This window comes from Meles meles, chromosome 4, assembly GCF_922984935.1.
Source record: "Meles meles chromosome 4, mMelMel3.1 paternal haplotype, whole genome shotgun sequence".
Classification (NCBI taxonomy): Eukaryota; Metazoa; Chordata; class Mammalia; order Carnivora; family Mustelidae; genus Meles; species Meles meles.
In genome coordinates, this window is record NC_060069.1 from 86,002,197 (window position 1) to 86,017,151 (window position 14,955).

Genomic DNA, 14,955 nt, shown 5'->3' on the forward strand with positions numbered 1-14,955 from the left:
TCGGTAAACACACCCCACTCAAAAACTAAGGCTGATGGAAAAGAATAGAAACCCCGGATAGTGCCACAGGGTGCATAGGATATATTTACCAGGAGAAGAGAAACACGAGAAAATCAAGACTATACCCGTAACTCGCATGTAGCCGTTCTTCTATCGGAGGTCTCTGATTTCATCCCATTTTAAACTTGCAAAAAGACTTAGTACTTTGTCATATTCCCAGGAAGCATCTGCATTTCTCTTAAGGATTTCATGAGGAGACGAGAGAGATTACAACTCACGCCAGCAAACAGTAGATTGAAAAGTCCTATTAGTCTGTTTCCTTTTCCTCTGCCATTGCATTTTGGCTGCCCTCGGGTCCCAGGCCCTGCTGTGTCTGGCCCCTGCTCCCTTCCCCTAGCACAGATCAATGCCAGCCATAAGTTTGCGCATCTCCCTCTCTAGAAGACAGAGTCGTGAGTCAACAGGGGCTCCCTCAGCTCACAGGGCAGGAAGGCCTTCACCCATTCGGACTTGGGCACACTTCTTGGCTTCTTCCCTTATCCACTTCTTGCCAGTCGAATAATTCACTTCACCAAAGCGGTTCTCCCTCGAGTGGGGTTTCTGCTATCATTCTCCCTCTTGTCTCTCACCAGCGGATAGCACAGTTTTCAATTGTGCAGAAACGGTGACCCCAGGAGGGCAGACTAAGTCTTTTTCCTCTTTTTATCTCCAGCAAGAGCATCCAGCCTGTTGCTCTGTGCGCAGTAAACAATTCAGTACATGTTTGCGGACTTGAAAAAGCAAATCCAGAAGGAGATGTCCGGGTGGGCACTTAGTACAGTTTAGAGAAGTCAGAATTCCAATGGGATGGGGTGAGCAAAGCCGGCCCATAGGGTGGTAGGACATGAGCCAGAGCGGGGTGGGATGAACTCTGTAAAGGAAGGCTGAGGGCTTTGAAATTAGGGCAGAGGAGCAAGAGCACAGGTACAGGGGGCAGACAGACAGACCGAGAGAGCGATTCAGTACCGTGGATGGGTCAGGTGAGAAGCAGATGTTGGCATTACCTTCTGCTCCCTCAACATTCCAAACCGAACTGGTAGATCTGGGTGGCGTGCTATTTTAGTGAAGGCCATTAAATCAATTAGAGGCCAGCCAGAAAACAGGGAATACACACGATTTTGATCACGGGAATACAATGATCAGCAGTGGTTCTTAAAGTGGGGTCCCCCAGACCGGCAGCATTTGCCTCACCTGGAAACTTGATAGAAAAGCAAATTCTCCGGTCCCTCCCCAGACCTGCTACTGGCATCAAACACTTGGGGGTGGCGGTGGGGGAGCAATGCGTTCAACAAGTCTTTAGGTGATTCCGAAGCAAGCTCAGGTGCGAGGACCAGGGCTGTCAGGAGCTGATGAAACAGGTGTCAGAGGGTTGGCGACACGGAATGGAGACCCTAAGGTAACTCGGAGACAGTCGTCTCAGAAAGCAGCTGCCATTCCCAGGGTTTATGGAACTGAGGGAAGAGTTTGGAGTTACCAGAACTTAGCTGCTTGAGAGAGGCCGGGGCGCTGGGTGTCAGACCTTTGAGGAGATGACGCTGTCGCATGACACCAGCGGTGGCTCTGGGGGAGTAGGAAGGGCTTGGGAAGCCCCGCCCCCACCGCTGTATCCTGCTTCCCCCACTTCCCCCACCGCCTCCCCAGCGCTGTATTGACAGAGCAGAACGGGAAGCAGCTGACAAGGCAGAACTAGAGTCAGGGCAGTCTTGACCCAGCATCACAAAGCAGAGGGAAAAAAGCACTGGTTCGAAGCCGAAATACAACAGCTTATTAACTGGCACAACCATCTCGCACTCCAGCTTCTGAATGAAATTCAGAAGAGCAGCCCATTTGGAAGACAAATTATTTGACAGTTCTAACGGACGACCGAACTAACGGTATTTGAAAGGCAAGATGAGGGGCGCCTGGGTGGCTCAGTGGGTTAAGCCTCTGCCTTTCGCTCAGGTCATGATCCCAGGATCCTGGGATCGAGCCCCGCATCAGGCTCTCTGCTTGGCAGGGGGCCTGCTTCCTCCTCCTCCTCTCTCTCTCTCTCTACGCCTGCCTCTCTCCCTACTTGTGATCTCTATCTGTCAAATAAATAAATAAAATTTAAAAAAAAAAAAAAAAAGAAAAAAAAAGAAAGGCAAGATGACTCAGAGAATGCAGAATCTAATCCAAGTCCCAGATCTTATCTCGGCCCTTGGCCAAGTCTAATGCGACGAAAACCTGAGCACGGAAATATATGCGGGAACACACAGACCCTGTGCTTACATTATATCTTATTTATCTTTGAACTTGTTGCAAAAGCAGGTCCTCAATAAAGCTTTGCGGGTGAGGGAAAGAAGAGGAGTAAGGAAAAGAAGGAGCGAGCTGCAGATCTGTCTTGCAGAAGAAAAAAGCCTACTGTTTGCACCCTATCTGCTTTTTTAAGCCCAAATCCTTATTTTTTAAGCGTCCAAAATCCCAGTAACTTTTTAAGAACTGTGCAGGACAGCAAAGCATGTTTAAGGGTCAAAGGGACTGATGGTTGGTGACCTTTGGGGTAAGTAGATCACTCTTGAATCACAGACTAGCTCCTCTAGTTCGGTCCACATACAGTAACCAGAAGCCCCTGGCATTTTGGAAATGTTTATCTCAAGTTGTAACATTCATGGAGATCCCAGCTCTATATCCTAACTGTGGACGGATGGGGACTTATAGCCTCATCCCAAACCCTGTAACTCTGAGCCAACAGATTTACACCCAAAGAGGGGAGAGCCTGTATGAGGAAGTCCTTTTGTTCCCGCATGAGTCACACTCCACTGGAGACCCACTTACAGGTCCACAGTGGGGGAAGTGGGGAGGAGCAGCTCTCTTCCACCAGGTGTCCTCCCCCGTTTCGCTGCCCAGGTGGTCTTCCTCACAATCTGCAGGGAAAACTCCTTCTACCTTAGACCTCTATTCTCTTCTTCTCTCACTCACCCCTGGGTTCCCCAAGATTCCCCCTTTTCTTGTGCTGATATCATTCGGGTCTACCGCCCACCCCCTTGGTGATGGGGACCCAAGGTTTGACATCCTGAGGCAAAAAGATGGGGGAAAGGGAAGGTGTCTTCCTTCCACAAGCCCGGAGTAACAGTGCTCTGAGCATCCTCTTCTGTGTTCCCCTGTGCATGCCAGACTCCGGAGACAAAGAGGGAAAAGGAATACACCTGTGGATGAGGCCACCAAAGGTTTCATTCGCCACAGCTGGCTCGTGCTATGGCCTGATAATCTGTTGCCCTACTGGACCAGATGTTGGGGCCACTTCTCACAGCTTCCAAATTCGGCCCATCATATTCCTCAGCCTTCTTTGTGCTGCATTTCTGTCCATTGTCATTGTTCACGAGACACATGCAACTCAATCCATTTGCTCTTTCTCATCTTGTTGATTATTAACTAGATTTGAGAAATCTTTCCCCAAGTTAAGATTTCAGTAATACCTTAATGGTTCCCCCTTAGTTCATTTTGGGCATTGATTCTCTTTCTGGACTATACACTAGAATCCTTTGGAGAACTTGCTAAAAATGCTGACACCAGGCGCCATGCTATGTTAATTAAATTGGAGTCTCTGGGGGTGGAGTCTGGGTACAGGTGTTCTTTTTTTTTTTTAAGATTTTATTTATTTATTTACTTATTTGACTGGGGTGGGGGGAGGGCAGGAACACAAGCAGGAGGAGTGGGAGAGGGAAAACAGGCTTCCCACTGAGCAGGGAGCCCAGTGTGGGACTAAATCCCAAGATCCTGGGATCATGACATGAGTGGAAGGTAGATGCTTAACCATCTGAGCCACCCAGCTGAACCTACAGGAGTTTTTGTAAGCTCTCTTGGTAATTCGAATGGGGGACCAGTGTTGAGAACCGCTGATTGAGACGTATACATTTCCCGTATTCAACACGCCCTGACTGACAGCCCACTCCACACCCGCCATTGTCATCGGCACCAGTTTCAGATGCCGTGACCCATTAGGCACACAGTCCTGCCTTCATGGAATCAGTCTGGTGGGAGAGGCAAACAAAAGCATACCTAAGTAATTAACGAAGACAACCATTCCAATAAGGGTGATAAACGTTAGAATAGAGGATGAAGGGAAAGGGGAGATGGGGGCGTTGATGCAGTGGTCAGCATGTAGTTCCAAGGATACAAAGGAGCTGAGGACCCCCAGAGACTTACTCAAGGAGAGGAGAAAGCACAAGTGAAGAGTCTAGGGAAAGAGGTCAGCTTGCCATAGGAACTGAAAGAAGGCCCATGTGCCTGGAGTAGGTAATGAGGGAGAAATGGCCAAGAAAAAAAAAATCATTTGCAAGACCTGTTGATGCCAGTTAATGTTAGACTCAGACCTCAAAAGCCATGGTAAATCTTTTAGAATTGATTCTAATTGCACTGAGAAGCTTGTGAAAGATTTTAAGAAGATGTCGGAGTGCTGATTTACCTTTTAAGAAATGTCTGGCGAAAGACTAGGCTATTGTCTTGGACATGGAGAGAGATGAATGGATTCTAAAACATTTTGAGAGTAAATCCAAAACCTTTTGCAGGTAGCTTAAGCAAGTAGACAGTGGTGGCATTAACCAAGATGAATAAGACAAGGGGAGGAACAGACTTAGAGTTTCAGGCAAGAAAGAGCTGGGAGGAGGAGCTTGGCACTAGAAATCAATGTTCTATTTGTGGTACGTCAAGTTTAAGATCCTAGGAGGTATCCGAGTAGAGATGGCGAGTAGCCAGTGGGATATATGAGTCTGGAGCTCAGAGAAGAGGTCTAGACAAAAGACATAAATTTAGGAGTTGTCAGGATATAGATATTATTTAAAGCAATGGAAATGGATGAGATCATCTACATGAGAGAGAATGTAGATAGAGAAAAACTGGCGTGAGACCAATCCCTAAAGAACACCGATGAGGAGGAAGGAGGAGGGGTCAGCAAAGGCACTGACTAGGTGTGCCCAGAAAGGAGGAAGGAAAACCAAGAGGCCATGTTGTTCCTGAGACTGTACGACTAGGATATTTCAAGAGTATGGCTGAATGGTGAGCTTTTTGAAAGCATAAAAGGGAGAGGTATTGGGAGGGGAAAGTAGAATGGACTTCCCCCAAGGTTTATAATACAACAGGAGAGAGAGAGATGTACACAAATTAGGAAGGTAGAGAAAGAGATGGCCCCAGAGAAGAAGCAGCTGAGCACAGAATTAACTGGATCCATCGTTTCACACCAGAGCACTGACGTATGAATATCTGTCTTTCTATATTCCATTCTATTCCATTCTTTCTACATTCCATTCAGAAGTTTCCCAATTGATGGCAAGGTCCCAGATCTGTAAGGAAAAGAGAGCAGGCTAGGTAGAAGGCTTTCCATGGATCAATCACAGAACATCCTAGATAGTCCAATAAATACTCCCTGAAAATGATATGAAAGGTATTGACTCGGGCCTTTTAGAGGTGATAAAAACCTCCCAAATGCTGACTTAATGCAAATTGTATTTACTGTGTCTTCTCTCAAACAGAGCATCATGTTATGAGTTATACCAAGCAAGGTGAACAAATACAATGACTGCCTTCCTTTAAAGGGGGGATGTTTCTGGGGCACCTGGGTGGTGCAGTCAGTTAAGCATCTGCTCTTGATTTCGGTTCAGGTCATGATCTCAGGGTCATGAGATCGAGCCGTCTATTAGGCTCCACGCTCAGGGCAAAGTCTGCCTAAGTAAGATTCTCTCACTCCACCTCCCTCTGCTCTCCCTCCCTGCTCTTTCTCTCTCTCTGCAATAAATAAATAAATCTTTAAAAAAAATAACTAAATAAAAGGGGAATGTTCCTAGTACAGGCCTAATTCTTATTATTCTAGCTGTGGCTTAGAACATGAATAAACACAGTCACACATGAAAACATAAGAAAATAAAGAGCAGGACAGAAATAGAAGAAGGTTTGCATTACATATCAGCTTTAGTACTCCTAGTATCCCAGCCCTTGTACTATGTCAAGGGCATATTATTCTGCAACTGGTGGTCACTGGCTATCTGGGTCTTGACTTCCGTCCTTACCAAGGAGCAGCTACCCGAAGTCCAGGAAGCAGATACAGGAATGTCCAGGCATCAGAGCCACTGGACCTGAGGAAGGACAGGATTGGTGGTAGGAGAAGTCAGCAAAAAAAACATTCTGCTAGTTTCTCAGCAGAGACTTTAGAAAGGTGGCCACAGAAGGAGAGAAGTAATACTAGCCAGCCTGTGATGACAAAGGACCAGGGCTCCCGTTCGGAGGTGCAGGGGGCAGCAGGATAGCAAGAGGATGGTGCTCCAGGTTACTCATGTTGAGGGAGCCAGAAAAGAGCCATCCAACTCCCTGTGCCCTGTACTGGGCCATGACTGGGGGAGGGGAGATGCTCAATCTTGTTCCATCACAAGGGCAAACAGACCCCTATCCTATTCAGAACATGCACACGTGTCTTCCTTTCTGTTTGATCTAGAACCAAAGCCAAGTCCTTGCTAGGACCTCCAAACTCCACCTGATGGCCCCCCACCCTCTGCCACCCACCCCAGCCCCACACACGACTCACCTCTTACTCCTCTCTGTCTGGCTCCCTGCCTCTCTCTCAGCCAAGACCCCCTGGAGCCTCCGCATAGGCTGTTCCCTCACCCGAAATGCTATTCCCCTCAGTTAGCTACTTTCTCAATCCCTGACTTGAGAGGCCTAAAATATCACCTTTTCCCTGAGGCCTCCCCCGCCCACCCCCTTGTTCTCTTTCTCGCACATCGCGCTCTGTTAAGCGCTAGAGTGCCCTTGCTGGACTTGTTGTTTGTTGCCACTTTCCCAGTGTCCTCACCACGGGCAGCGCCCCAAGGACAGGGATTTCTGTGGGGGGCATCCGGGGCTCTATCCCGGTGCCCGCAGCCATGCACTAGATGCGTGATATTTGTTGGATAAACGACTAAAGCAGAATCGGCTCTGTGTCTTTCCTGGCAACAAAGGGTAGTCTTTTCTGAAAGGCAATTCAGGTTCGAGAAAGACTGCTGTTTTCGGCCATTTCTTCTCCGCACCAATCCCCACTCTCACCAACATGACATTTGTAAAATGTGAGCCGGAGGTGGGCTCTTCCACTCTCCAGTCCAGAAGATGAAGAGAGGACCCGGCTCTTCGGAAACATGTGACCAGATCACTCCCCATCACGACCTCAAAATCTACTCTTAGGTATTCGCTGGCTTTCCTTGTCCCTCTGCTCCTCTTCTAGATGGCAGCCATTGGTCTCCATACCACTGGCAGCCAGAACTCCTTTTATTTGTGGAAGAAATTATTGCTGGAGACCTCACCTTTGCTGGCTGGCTCTCTACTGAGATTGCATGATTTCACAGAAAATTAGCACCTACACCTGCAAAGCTGTGGCTTTCCCGCCCCCATTTATCATCTTTCAAGACTCCTTAAAGAAGGAAATTATCAATTTATCATTCTGTGGAGGAAATGGAATGCCTCTAATATTTGTCATCTATAAGAGAGTTTAAAGATGACGTGCTAGCTTTCTGGAAAGGTTGGCCATTACTTTAAATGGAACTGAAATTCTAATTTATTATTTCCCAAAATACAATCTTGGTGATAATAGGAGAATGTATGAAAGCTCTTTTTTTTTTTTTTCCACCCTGAGGACATATTTTCACTGAAACCCCAGGTCCCCTCGTCCCCCATGGATCCTGGCAGGACGTTCCCGCCCCTAAAGGCATAGTCGGCTTCAAGGTCAGCCATGGATGAAGAGGCAGCTTTCCCGTTGGCTGTGCCCTTTGCTCTGTATATCACAAGGGCTGGAGGAGAGAGGCATCCAATTCTGCAGTCCCCGACAGCTGCCAGAGGACGGTCATGAGTGTGCAGTGTCTAGCACATTACAAATGTTTGTTAATTGACTGGTAATTCATTGTGTGACAGCCGTATAACTCAGCTATCCTTTTCAGTCAGGGATTAACTCAGTAATCAGTCATTAAAGGGGGAAAAATATTACCATTCCAGCCAGATGGCAGGGCAATCAAACACATAAAGGAAAATGGCTATGGCTGGTCTTTCAGTGAGAGGCAAGGCAGCAAAACCTGGGTCCTGTGCCTGGTTATGTTCCAAATTCTAGCTGGAGCAAGTTTTGGCAGGCTTTCCTACATCTCGTGTGCTCTAACCTTTCTGATAAGCAGGAGTAATGTTGGTCAGACGAACAAGTGAGGCATCTGCCCCAGTGACTCCCGCTGAGTTTGGACTCCTCAGATGCCCGGATAACCGGGAGAAGGAAGCAGGAAGGATGCAGACCTTATCTGAATGTTTGAGAGGCCTTGAGCAAAAGTGTTAATGACAGCCCACCTACCCCATGTCCAAACATTTTAAAGTTACAAGCGAATAAACTATTCAATGAGACATGTTTTATCTTCCTGCCTTGACAAACATCTCTCCAAAAGGGCCTGGAAGGCCAGATTCACATTTAGAATTTTGGACCTGAATGTAGTAATGGAGGACACGGACCGCTGTCTGTCCACCTCCCTCCCCTTGCTTGGTTCCACTGCACTGCACTGTAATGGGCCTCAGGATACCCTGAGTATCCAAACTCTGACAGTGCCCTCGGAATAGCTGTTCCTTGGGCATCCTCAGGCCTCAGGGCTCTGCATCATCAGCCACAAAAATCTGTCCAAGGAAGATTAGATGCTCATGCAGTCCTGGGAATGTGCTCAAAGCTGTTTGGGGAGGGAATTCCCAGGTTCCGAGGGTATGGTCTAGAACATGGGTCAAAGACAGAAGACAGGCTCATCCCACTGACTTCAAGGATTCCTCTCCTTGCGGAAGGGGTCTTTCTAGAAGAGAGAGAGCAAACAGTACCCTCCAAATGTGGGAGCCATGGCAGGAGCCCCCTTGCTGGGGACTGAAGGGCATATTGGACACGTGCCAAGCCCTATTTCCAGCATCACTCCCATCCCTTACACACTTCTCTCCATGTCCCTAGCAGCCAGGCCACAAAGAGAAGATACAATTCATGAGTGTCTTTTGGTCCATAAATCGTAGTTCTCCTTGGTCCCACATGTCTTTTAGAGCCACGGACAGAGGGAAGCAAAATACCCTGGTGTCACGGTGAGTCGTTTCCCTTTGCTTCTCTTCATAGTCACAAGGGGGGGCAGAAACTCAAGCTAGGTAGCTATGCTCCACCTTTGAAATGACAACGGTGACCTCATGGTCCACTCCAGAATCCAGAGCAGAATTCCAGACCATCCTCTCAACTACCGGACCGTGCACTCTGTTCTGGGAGCTCGCCCGCTGGGACGATTTGCCGCGGAGAAAGGCTGTGAGTCTGAAGATACTCCACGCAACATTTACTTTAGGAATTTGAAATACAGTCTCACCATGATGCTGTCTCCTTAACAAAGTAGTACCTTTAAAATATTTAACAGCTTGAAAAGGAAACTGAGCTTGAATTTTCCTTTCAAGCACTAAGGAAATAGTGTTTCGTTTCTGTCTGAAATTCACCATCTCCTCAGACAAAGAAGGCTCTTCCGGTAAAAGCAATGGCATTTTCTCCACAATTTTCAAATAAAAGATAAAGAGAAAACAGCATCGCAGCCTTTTTGTTGGATCTGACAAGAAAGGAATAATACGGTTTTGCCAGGGGAGAGCTCTGGTTTTAAGTTCAGAATACAAAAATAGGCTGACCAATTTTACAAAGGAATATTCTCGACTGCTGCTCTAAGGCTGGCGAGAAGTGAAGTTTCAAGAACGAGATCATTTGATTATTTGGGGGGTATATATGATGATCAAGCTGATGGGCCAGTCCTCTGTGAAATTCTAAAATAGAAAAAATGTGATTTCTCCTTCTCCGCTCATCCCACCCCTCACCCCTTACCCTCACACGATCCATTCTCTTCCTCGACCCCAACCCAAACCTGGCCTTTGGGAAGAGAATGGAGGACATCATTTGCATTATAGCTCCTCATATCCAGACCACTCTCCCCACATAGTACAGCCTCCCTTCACTCAGCTGACTTTTCCTGTAGCTGCTTCCAAAGAACCTTCCATGATGCTGCCCACCCTCTCAGTAACAGCCATCTGTCCCTCCCCAGCTCTTACACTCAGTGCAACGGGTTTATAATTGTCTTACCCTGTCCGACAATACTCTCTGTTAGAGGAGAAACCATATGCGTTTTCTTTAATGTTGAAATCTCCACCACTGTCCCGGTGCTTGGCACATAACAAGTCAAATAGAATAAATGAATGAGTGAATTAATGAATGGGAACTTAAGCCACTATGTTGCTGCTCCCAGGGTGTTTGAATTAACTGTAATTGAAGGGCGAGGAGCACTTACCCCTCCTAAAGGAGTCATAAACCTAATGGGAGAGTGTTTGGAGGAACAAGGCACTGTGATGCATTCTTTTGGGTGGCCTATCTGGTATAGTCAGGTTTCTTTGGTGTGTGGTGTGGCAAGGTAAGGGATTATGGTAAGGACTTGCAAGATGAGAGGAAAACCTAAAATTCATAGGAAGAGCTACTGATTAGTAAATGTTTATATGTGTCAGTTTTAATGACAAATGCTACTTGGGCATCATCTTTATTATCCACATTTTATACATGAGAAAATGGAGACCTGGAGATTCAAATTGTCTAATTTCACAGAATAAGAGGAAGAATCAGGGTCTGAATCCAAACTGGTTTGACCTAAGTCAGAAGGGCATTTCAGCAAGTCTCATATTAAGTGGAACCCCAAGGTGGCGGCTTGGGAAGCAGCACTAGCCATGGAAGTCCCTGGCATCCTGGGCTACACACTGTGCTCCTGATCTGGTCACCTGCTTCTGCCCCCTGTGCCGTCTGCCCATCTGGGGGTCTCCCATTCTGCATCCTCAGTGGGAGAGGACCTATCAGAATTTCCATGCAGCACTCAGTATGAAGAGCCCCTCCCTGAAGAGAGCTCACCGCAGACTTCAGCTGCACCGTTAAGATTAGGCCACCGATGAGTGGTAAATGAGGGGGAAATAACAACAGTGGACTAAACAAAATAGGGATTTATTTTTCTTTCACATAAAAACCTAGAATTTGAAGTCCACGGTTGGTCTGATAGCTCCAGGTGTCTGGGATCCAGACTCTGCCTTTCTTATTTTTCTATAGCATATGGCTTGCATTTCTGAGGCCACCTGCTCCAAAATGCCTGCTGGAGCTCGAGCCATTGCATCCATATTTCAGCTACCGGAAGGAGGAGGGGGGGAAAAGAAAGGGCTGATACATGCAGACTTCAAGGAAATGTTCTTGCTCCTACATCCTACCCCTCCTCAACCAAAAAATGTAGCCTTTATTCAAGGCAGCCACATGCCCAAGTAAAAATCCTGAGTTTTGTTAGGAACATGGAGAACAAATACGGTTTGCCTCAATACCTTATCTATGGCTCCTTTTGCCCAGAGAGTCCTGTGTGCAACTATGGCCAGGTGGGAGCTGGTGGAGAGAGGAAGGCAAGCAGCCCTTCTGAAGGAAGCCCTAGGCGCTTTCACGACAGGGCTGTATGGCTGACATTTGTCCTGTGTGGCCTGTGAAGTATAGATAAATTTGTTCTCTTGAAGCTACATCACAGCAGTGGCTGCTTTGTAGCCTCATTCCACCACTGTGCTCTTAAGGTGCCCAGGAATGCAGTCTTCTCATCATCAGAAAAGAACATCTCCCAGCCTTGGTGAGATCAGCTAGACTCTTCCCTTCCCCCTCCTTCATGCAGTCTTCATGCAGAGACATAGCTTAGGCCCTACCACCCACCAGTTGGAGAATCAGGCTCATGATTACCAATTTGAAATGATGCATTTTTTTGCAGAAGAATGCAAATGAGGATGATGGTAAAGGCTTTCTTTAGTTTGCACACTGACCCCCTTCCCCTTCCCTTATAATCAGGAAATATTTGTGCCAACAAGTTTTTGTTCCTTCTGTTGCAGGATCCTGTGGCTGTCTTGTCATGATACTGTTTGCCTCTGAAGTGAAAATCCACCACCTCTCAGAAAAAATAGCAAATTATAAAGAAGGGACTTATGCATACAAAACGCAAAGTGAAAAATACACCACTTCATTCTGGGTTGTTTTCATTTGCTTTTTTGTTCACTTTTTGAATGGGCTCTTAATACGACTTGCTGGATTTCAGTTTCCTTTTGCAAAATCCAAAGGCACAGAGACAACTAATGTAGCTGCAGATCTAATGTACTGAAAGGCAAATACTTCTGTAATTTTCCAAGTAAGGGAGCAGACTGGCTTTGGTCACTTGGAAATGGTTAATTTTGTCCATCCTTTTAGATGCACCAATTAAAGCACTCAAACCTTCCATGGCGATGTTTACAAGTGATATACTAAGGGTACAGGCTGGAAAGGAAGGGGAGAAAAAGGAAGGTTTTGAAAGGTTGTTTTACCTGGTGGGAACTGGGTTCTTTTTTTTTTTTTTTTTTTTTTAAGATTGTATTTATTTAAAAAAAAAAAGATTGTATTTATTTATTTATTTGGGAGAGAGAAAGAGAAAGCATGAGTGGCTGCTTTTAAGTGCAGGGAAGGGGGAGGGACAATGGGAGAGAGAATCCCAAAGAGATTCCCTGCTGAGCAAGGAGCCCTACACAGGGCTGAATCTGAGGACCCTGAGATCAGGACCTGAACTGGTGCTCAACCAACTGAGCCACCCAGGTGAACTGGGTTCTTAAGGCAGTTGACTAAAATGGACCAATGTTACCCTCTGCGTATCAACTGCAAAATGCCTGCTACATTGGGGAGGAATCAAAAGGCATGAGGAGTATATTTTTATACAAACAAATACTATTTCTGATATATCCACACATTTGTTGCCAGAGATACCAGGAAACAGAGCTGGAATCACTTTCCTAAAGTGACAGTGCATTAAATGAGCATTGATAAAAAGTACCAACATACTTTTTTAAAGTTTGTTTAAAGCACAATCTTATTATCCATTCCTGTTGGTCAAAATTGGCAAAACTCTAAAGGGGGAAAAAAAAAAGGAAACACAGTACTTTTGACAGACATAATTGCTGGGACCACGAAGGAATCGTGAAAAATGATTCTTCCTAGTAAACAATACAAAATGACTCATTGGGGCTGTTGTTTCTAACTTTAGTGTCTTTAAGCACTAATTCCCAATTATGAAAATTGCATTAAATTCTGGGATCATGATGGTATTATTGCATCTTGGTTTTGGGGCTGTCACAAAGCATGACCCAAATCCGTTTTCATTTTCCTGAATTATCCATGAAATTCATCTGCAGCTGACCAAAGACCACAACTGAGCCTGGAACAGACTCTCCTTCTACCCCCCAGGGAGTGACAGAAGACACCACCAGTCCCCTCACCACAGCCACTGTGTACTTAGGCCCCATACGAGAGGTCCTGAAAGTGCTCATTAAAAACAAAAACAAAAACAAAAACAAAACAAAACAAACAAAAAAAAGCTTTTCCCCTTTTGGAACAATTTATAAGAAACAAACGACTATTTGTATCCCTGGTGAGTAAATTGCTCTGATGGTGATCTGTGCCCACAGGCTGACATCAGAATGCACAGTTAGTTTCCCGATGCCTGTCCCTATGCCTTCATTCAGGAAATATACCTGGAGAAGTTTTAAAAAATATTTATTTATTTTTAGTGGTGGGAGGGGCCAGACAGAATCTCAAGCTGAGTCTATACTCAGTTCAGAGCCCGATGTAGGGCTTGATCTCAAGACCCTGAGATCTTCACCTGAGCTGTAAACCAGGAGTTAGACGCATAACTGACTGAGCCACGCAGGCGCCTCATACCTGGAGAGTTTTTAGAAGACCCACAGGTCAGGCTAGTGATGAAGGGGATGATTATTTTAGCGCAGGCCAGTGGAGCCGGTGCTGGAAGGCTTCATGCAACAGTTAAACACAGAAGCGTTGGTGGCTGGGAGCGGGCAGAAAGGCACAAGGACCTTCCCCGACGCGGGTAATTGGCCTGAGATCCCGGAAGGCCAGGTCCCCGCATTCTCATTTGACCTCCCTCTCTTCTCAAAGGTTTGAAAAACTTCTAACACCAAGCTTTCTTCTTTAGGAAACAAGTCCCTGGTTGTTCTCTGTTCTGCACAAAGAGAAAACTCGGAGCAGCGGCTGAAAATCTAATGAGAACCTAATAGGCAAACTAACAATAGTCCCTGGGTGGGAAGTAGAGGCAGGGCTGCCGATCCCTGAAATTGTGCCACACACAAAAATAAAACAGGATACAATCTGGGTCCTCAGAAGAGTGCACTCACGTTGTCTCCCTCTCTTGTCTCAGATGAAATGTGTGGTCGCAGTGGCCTGCGTAACCTTTAGAAGAGCAAGCTGGACAGGGCTTCTTTTGTGGTTCTGTGAGGATCAAAGGTGCCAGGGAATGACGCTCATTATGCGGTGTCCGACCTCCCTCCCCAGGTGGCAGCCAGCAGGCTCACATTCTCTCGGGGACGCGGGGCCCCCTGCTGGCTTCGGGGCTGCAAACACAGCTCCATGACCAGGCCAGTCGGGGCTCCTTTCCACTTGTGTGCAGACACCCCCGCTCAGAGAGTATCAACGCTTATCACACTGGGGGAAAGGATGGTAAGGGGCTAGGAAAGCCATCCTAAGTCCTTCAGAGTACACCCTGCACTGAACATGCAAGACATGTGCATTGCCGTGGGAGGAAGCTTCCAGACTATGTGCAGACAGGTCGGGCTGCAAGGAGGAGGGGGCCTCGCCTCTGTGCACTTTGCAGTCCACCAGAGGTCTTTCAGGGCAGTGGCTCTCAAGTCACTTTGCAAGCATTCAAGGCTGATCAGTCCATTATGCAATCTTAGGGCACTTGCCCTCCTCTTTCTCTGCCCATTTTTTTGGGACAGGCTGGGGTGGGATGAGGAGCTTCCCTCTCCCAACCCTGGTTGAGGGAGGCTGGGTTTGCCCTGGTAGCCATGGGGTGTACCAGCTTCAAGGCAAGCATGACT

General features: G+C 46.8%; 2 protein-coding genes across 4 annotated transcripts in view; both read left to right on the top strand.

The window, feature by feature from the left end:
• The window catches only part of CLRN1 (clarin 1), a 37,039-nt gene extending 24,839 nt beyond the window's left edge, over window positions 1-12,200 (top strand). For 2 of the 3 annotated variants that reach the window (XM_046003943.1, XM_046003941.1), the window contains one exon: window positions 11,935-12,200. In XM_046003943.1, the coding sequence (XP_045859899.1) occupies window positions 11,935-12,200 (266 nt within the window). Of the gene's footprint in view, window positions 1-4,748; window positions 4,755-11,913 lie in introns of all 3 variants that reach the window. The other variant, XM_046003942.1, reaches the window with a different exon arrangement.
• A 1,676-nt stretch (window positions 12,201-13,876) lies between these two features.
• MINDY4B (MINDY family member 4B) overlaps window positions 13,877-14,955 on the top strand; it is a 61,331-nt gene continuing 60,252 nt past the window's right edge. The window contains exons 1-2 of the mRNA XM_046003667.1: window positions 13,877-13,949; window positions 14,411-14,575. Coding sequence (XP_045859623.1) covers window positions 13,877-13,949; window positions 14,411-14,575 — 238 coding nt within the window. The remainder of the gene's footprint in view (window positions 13,950-14,410; window positions 14,576-14,955) is intronic.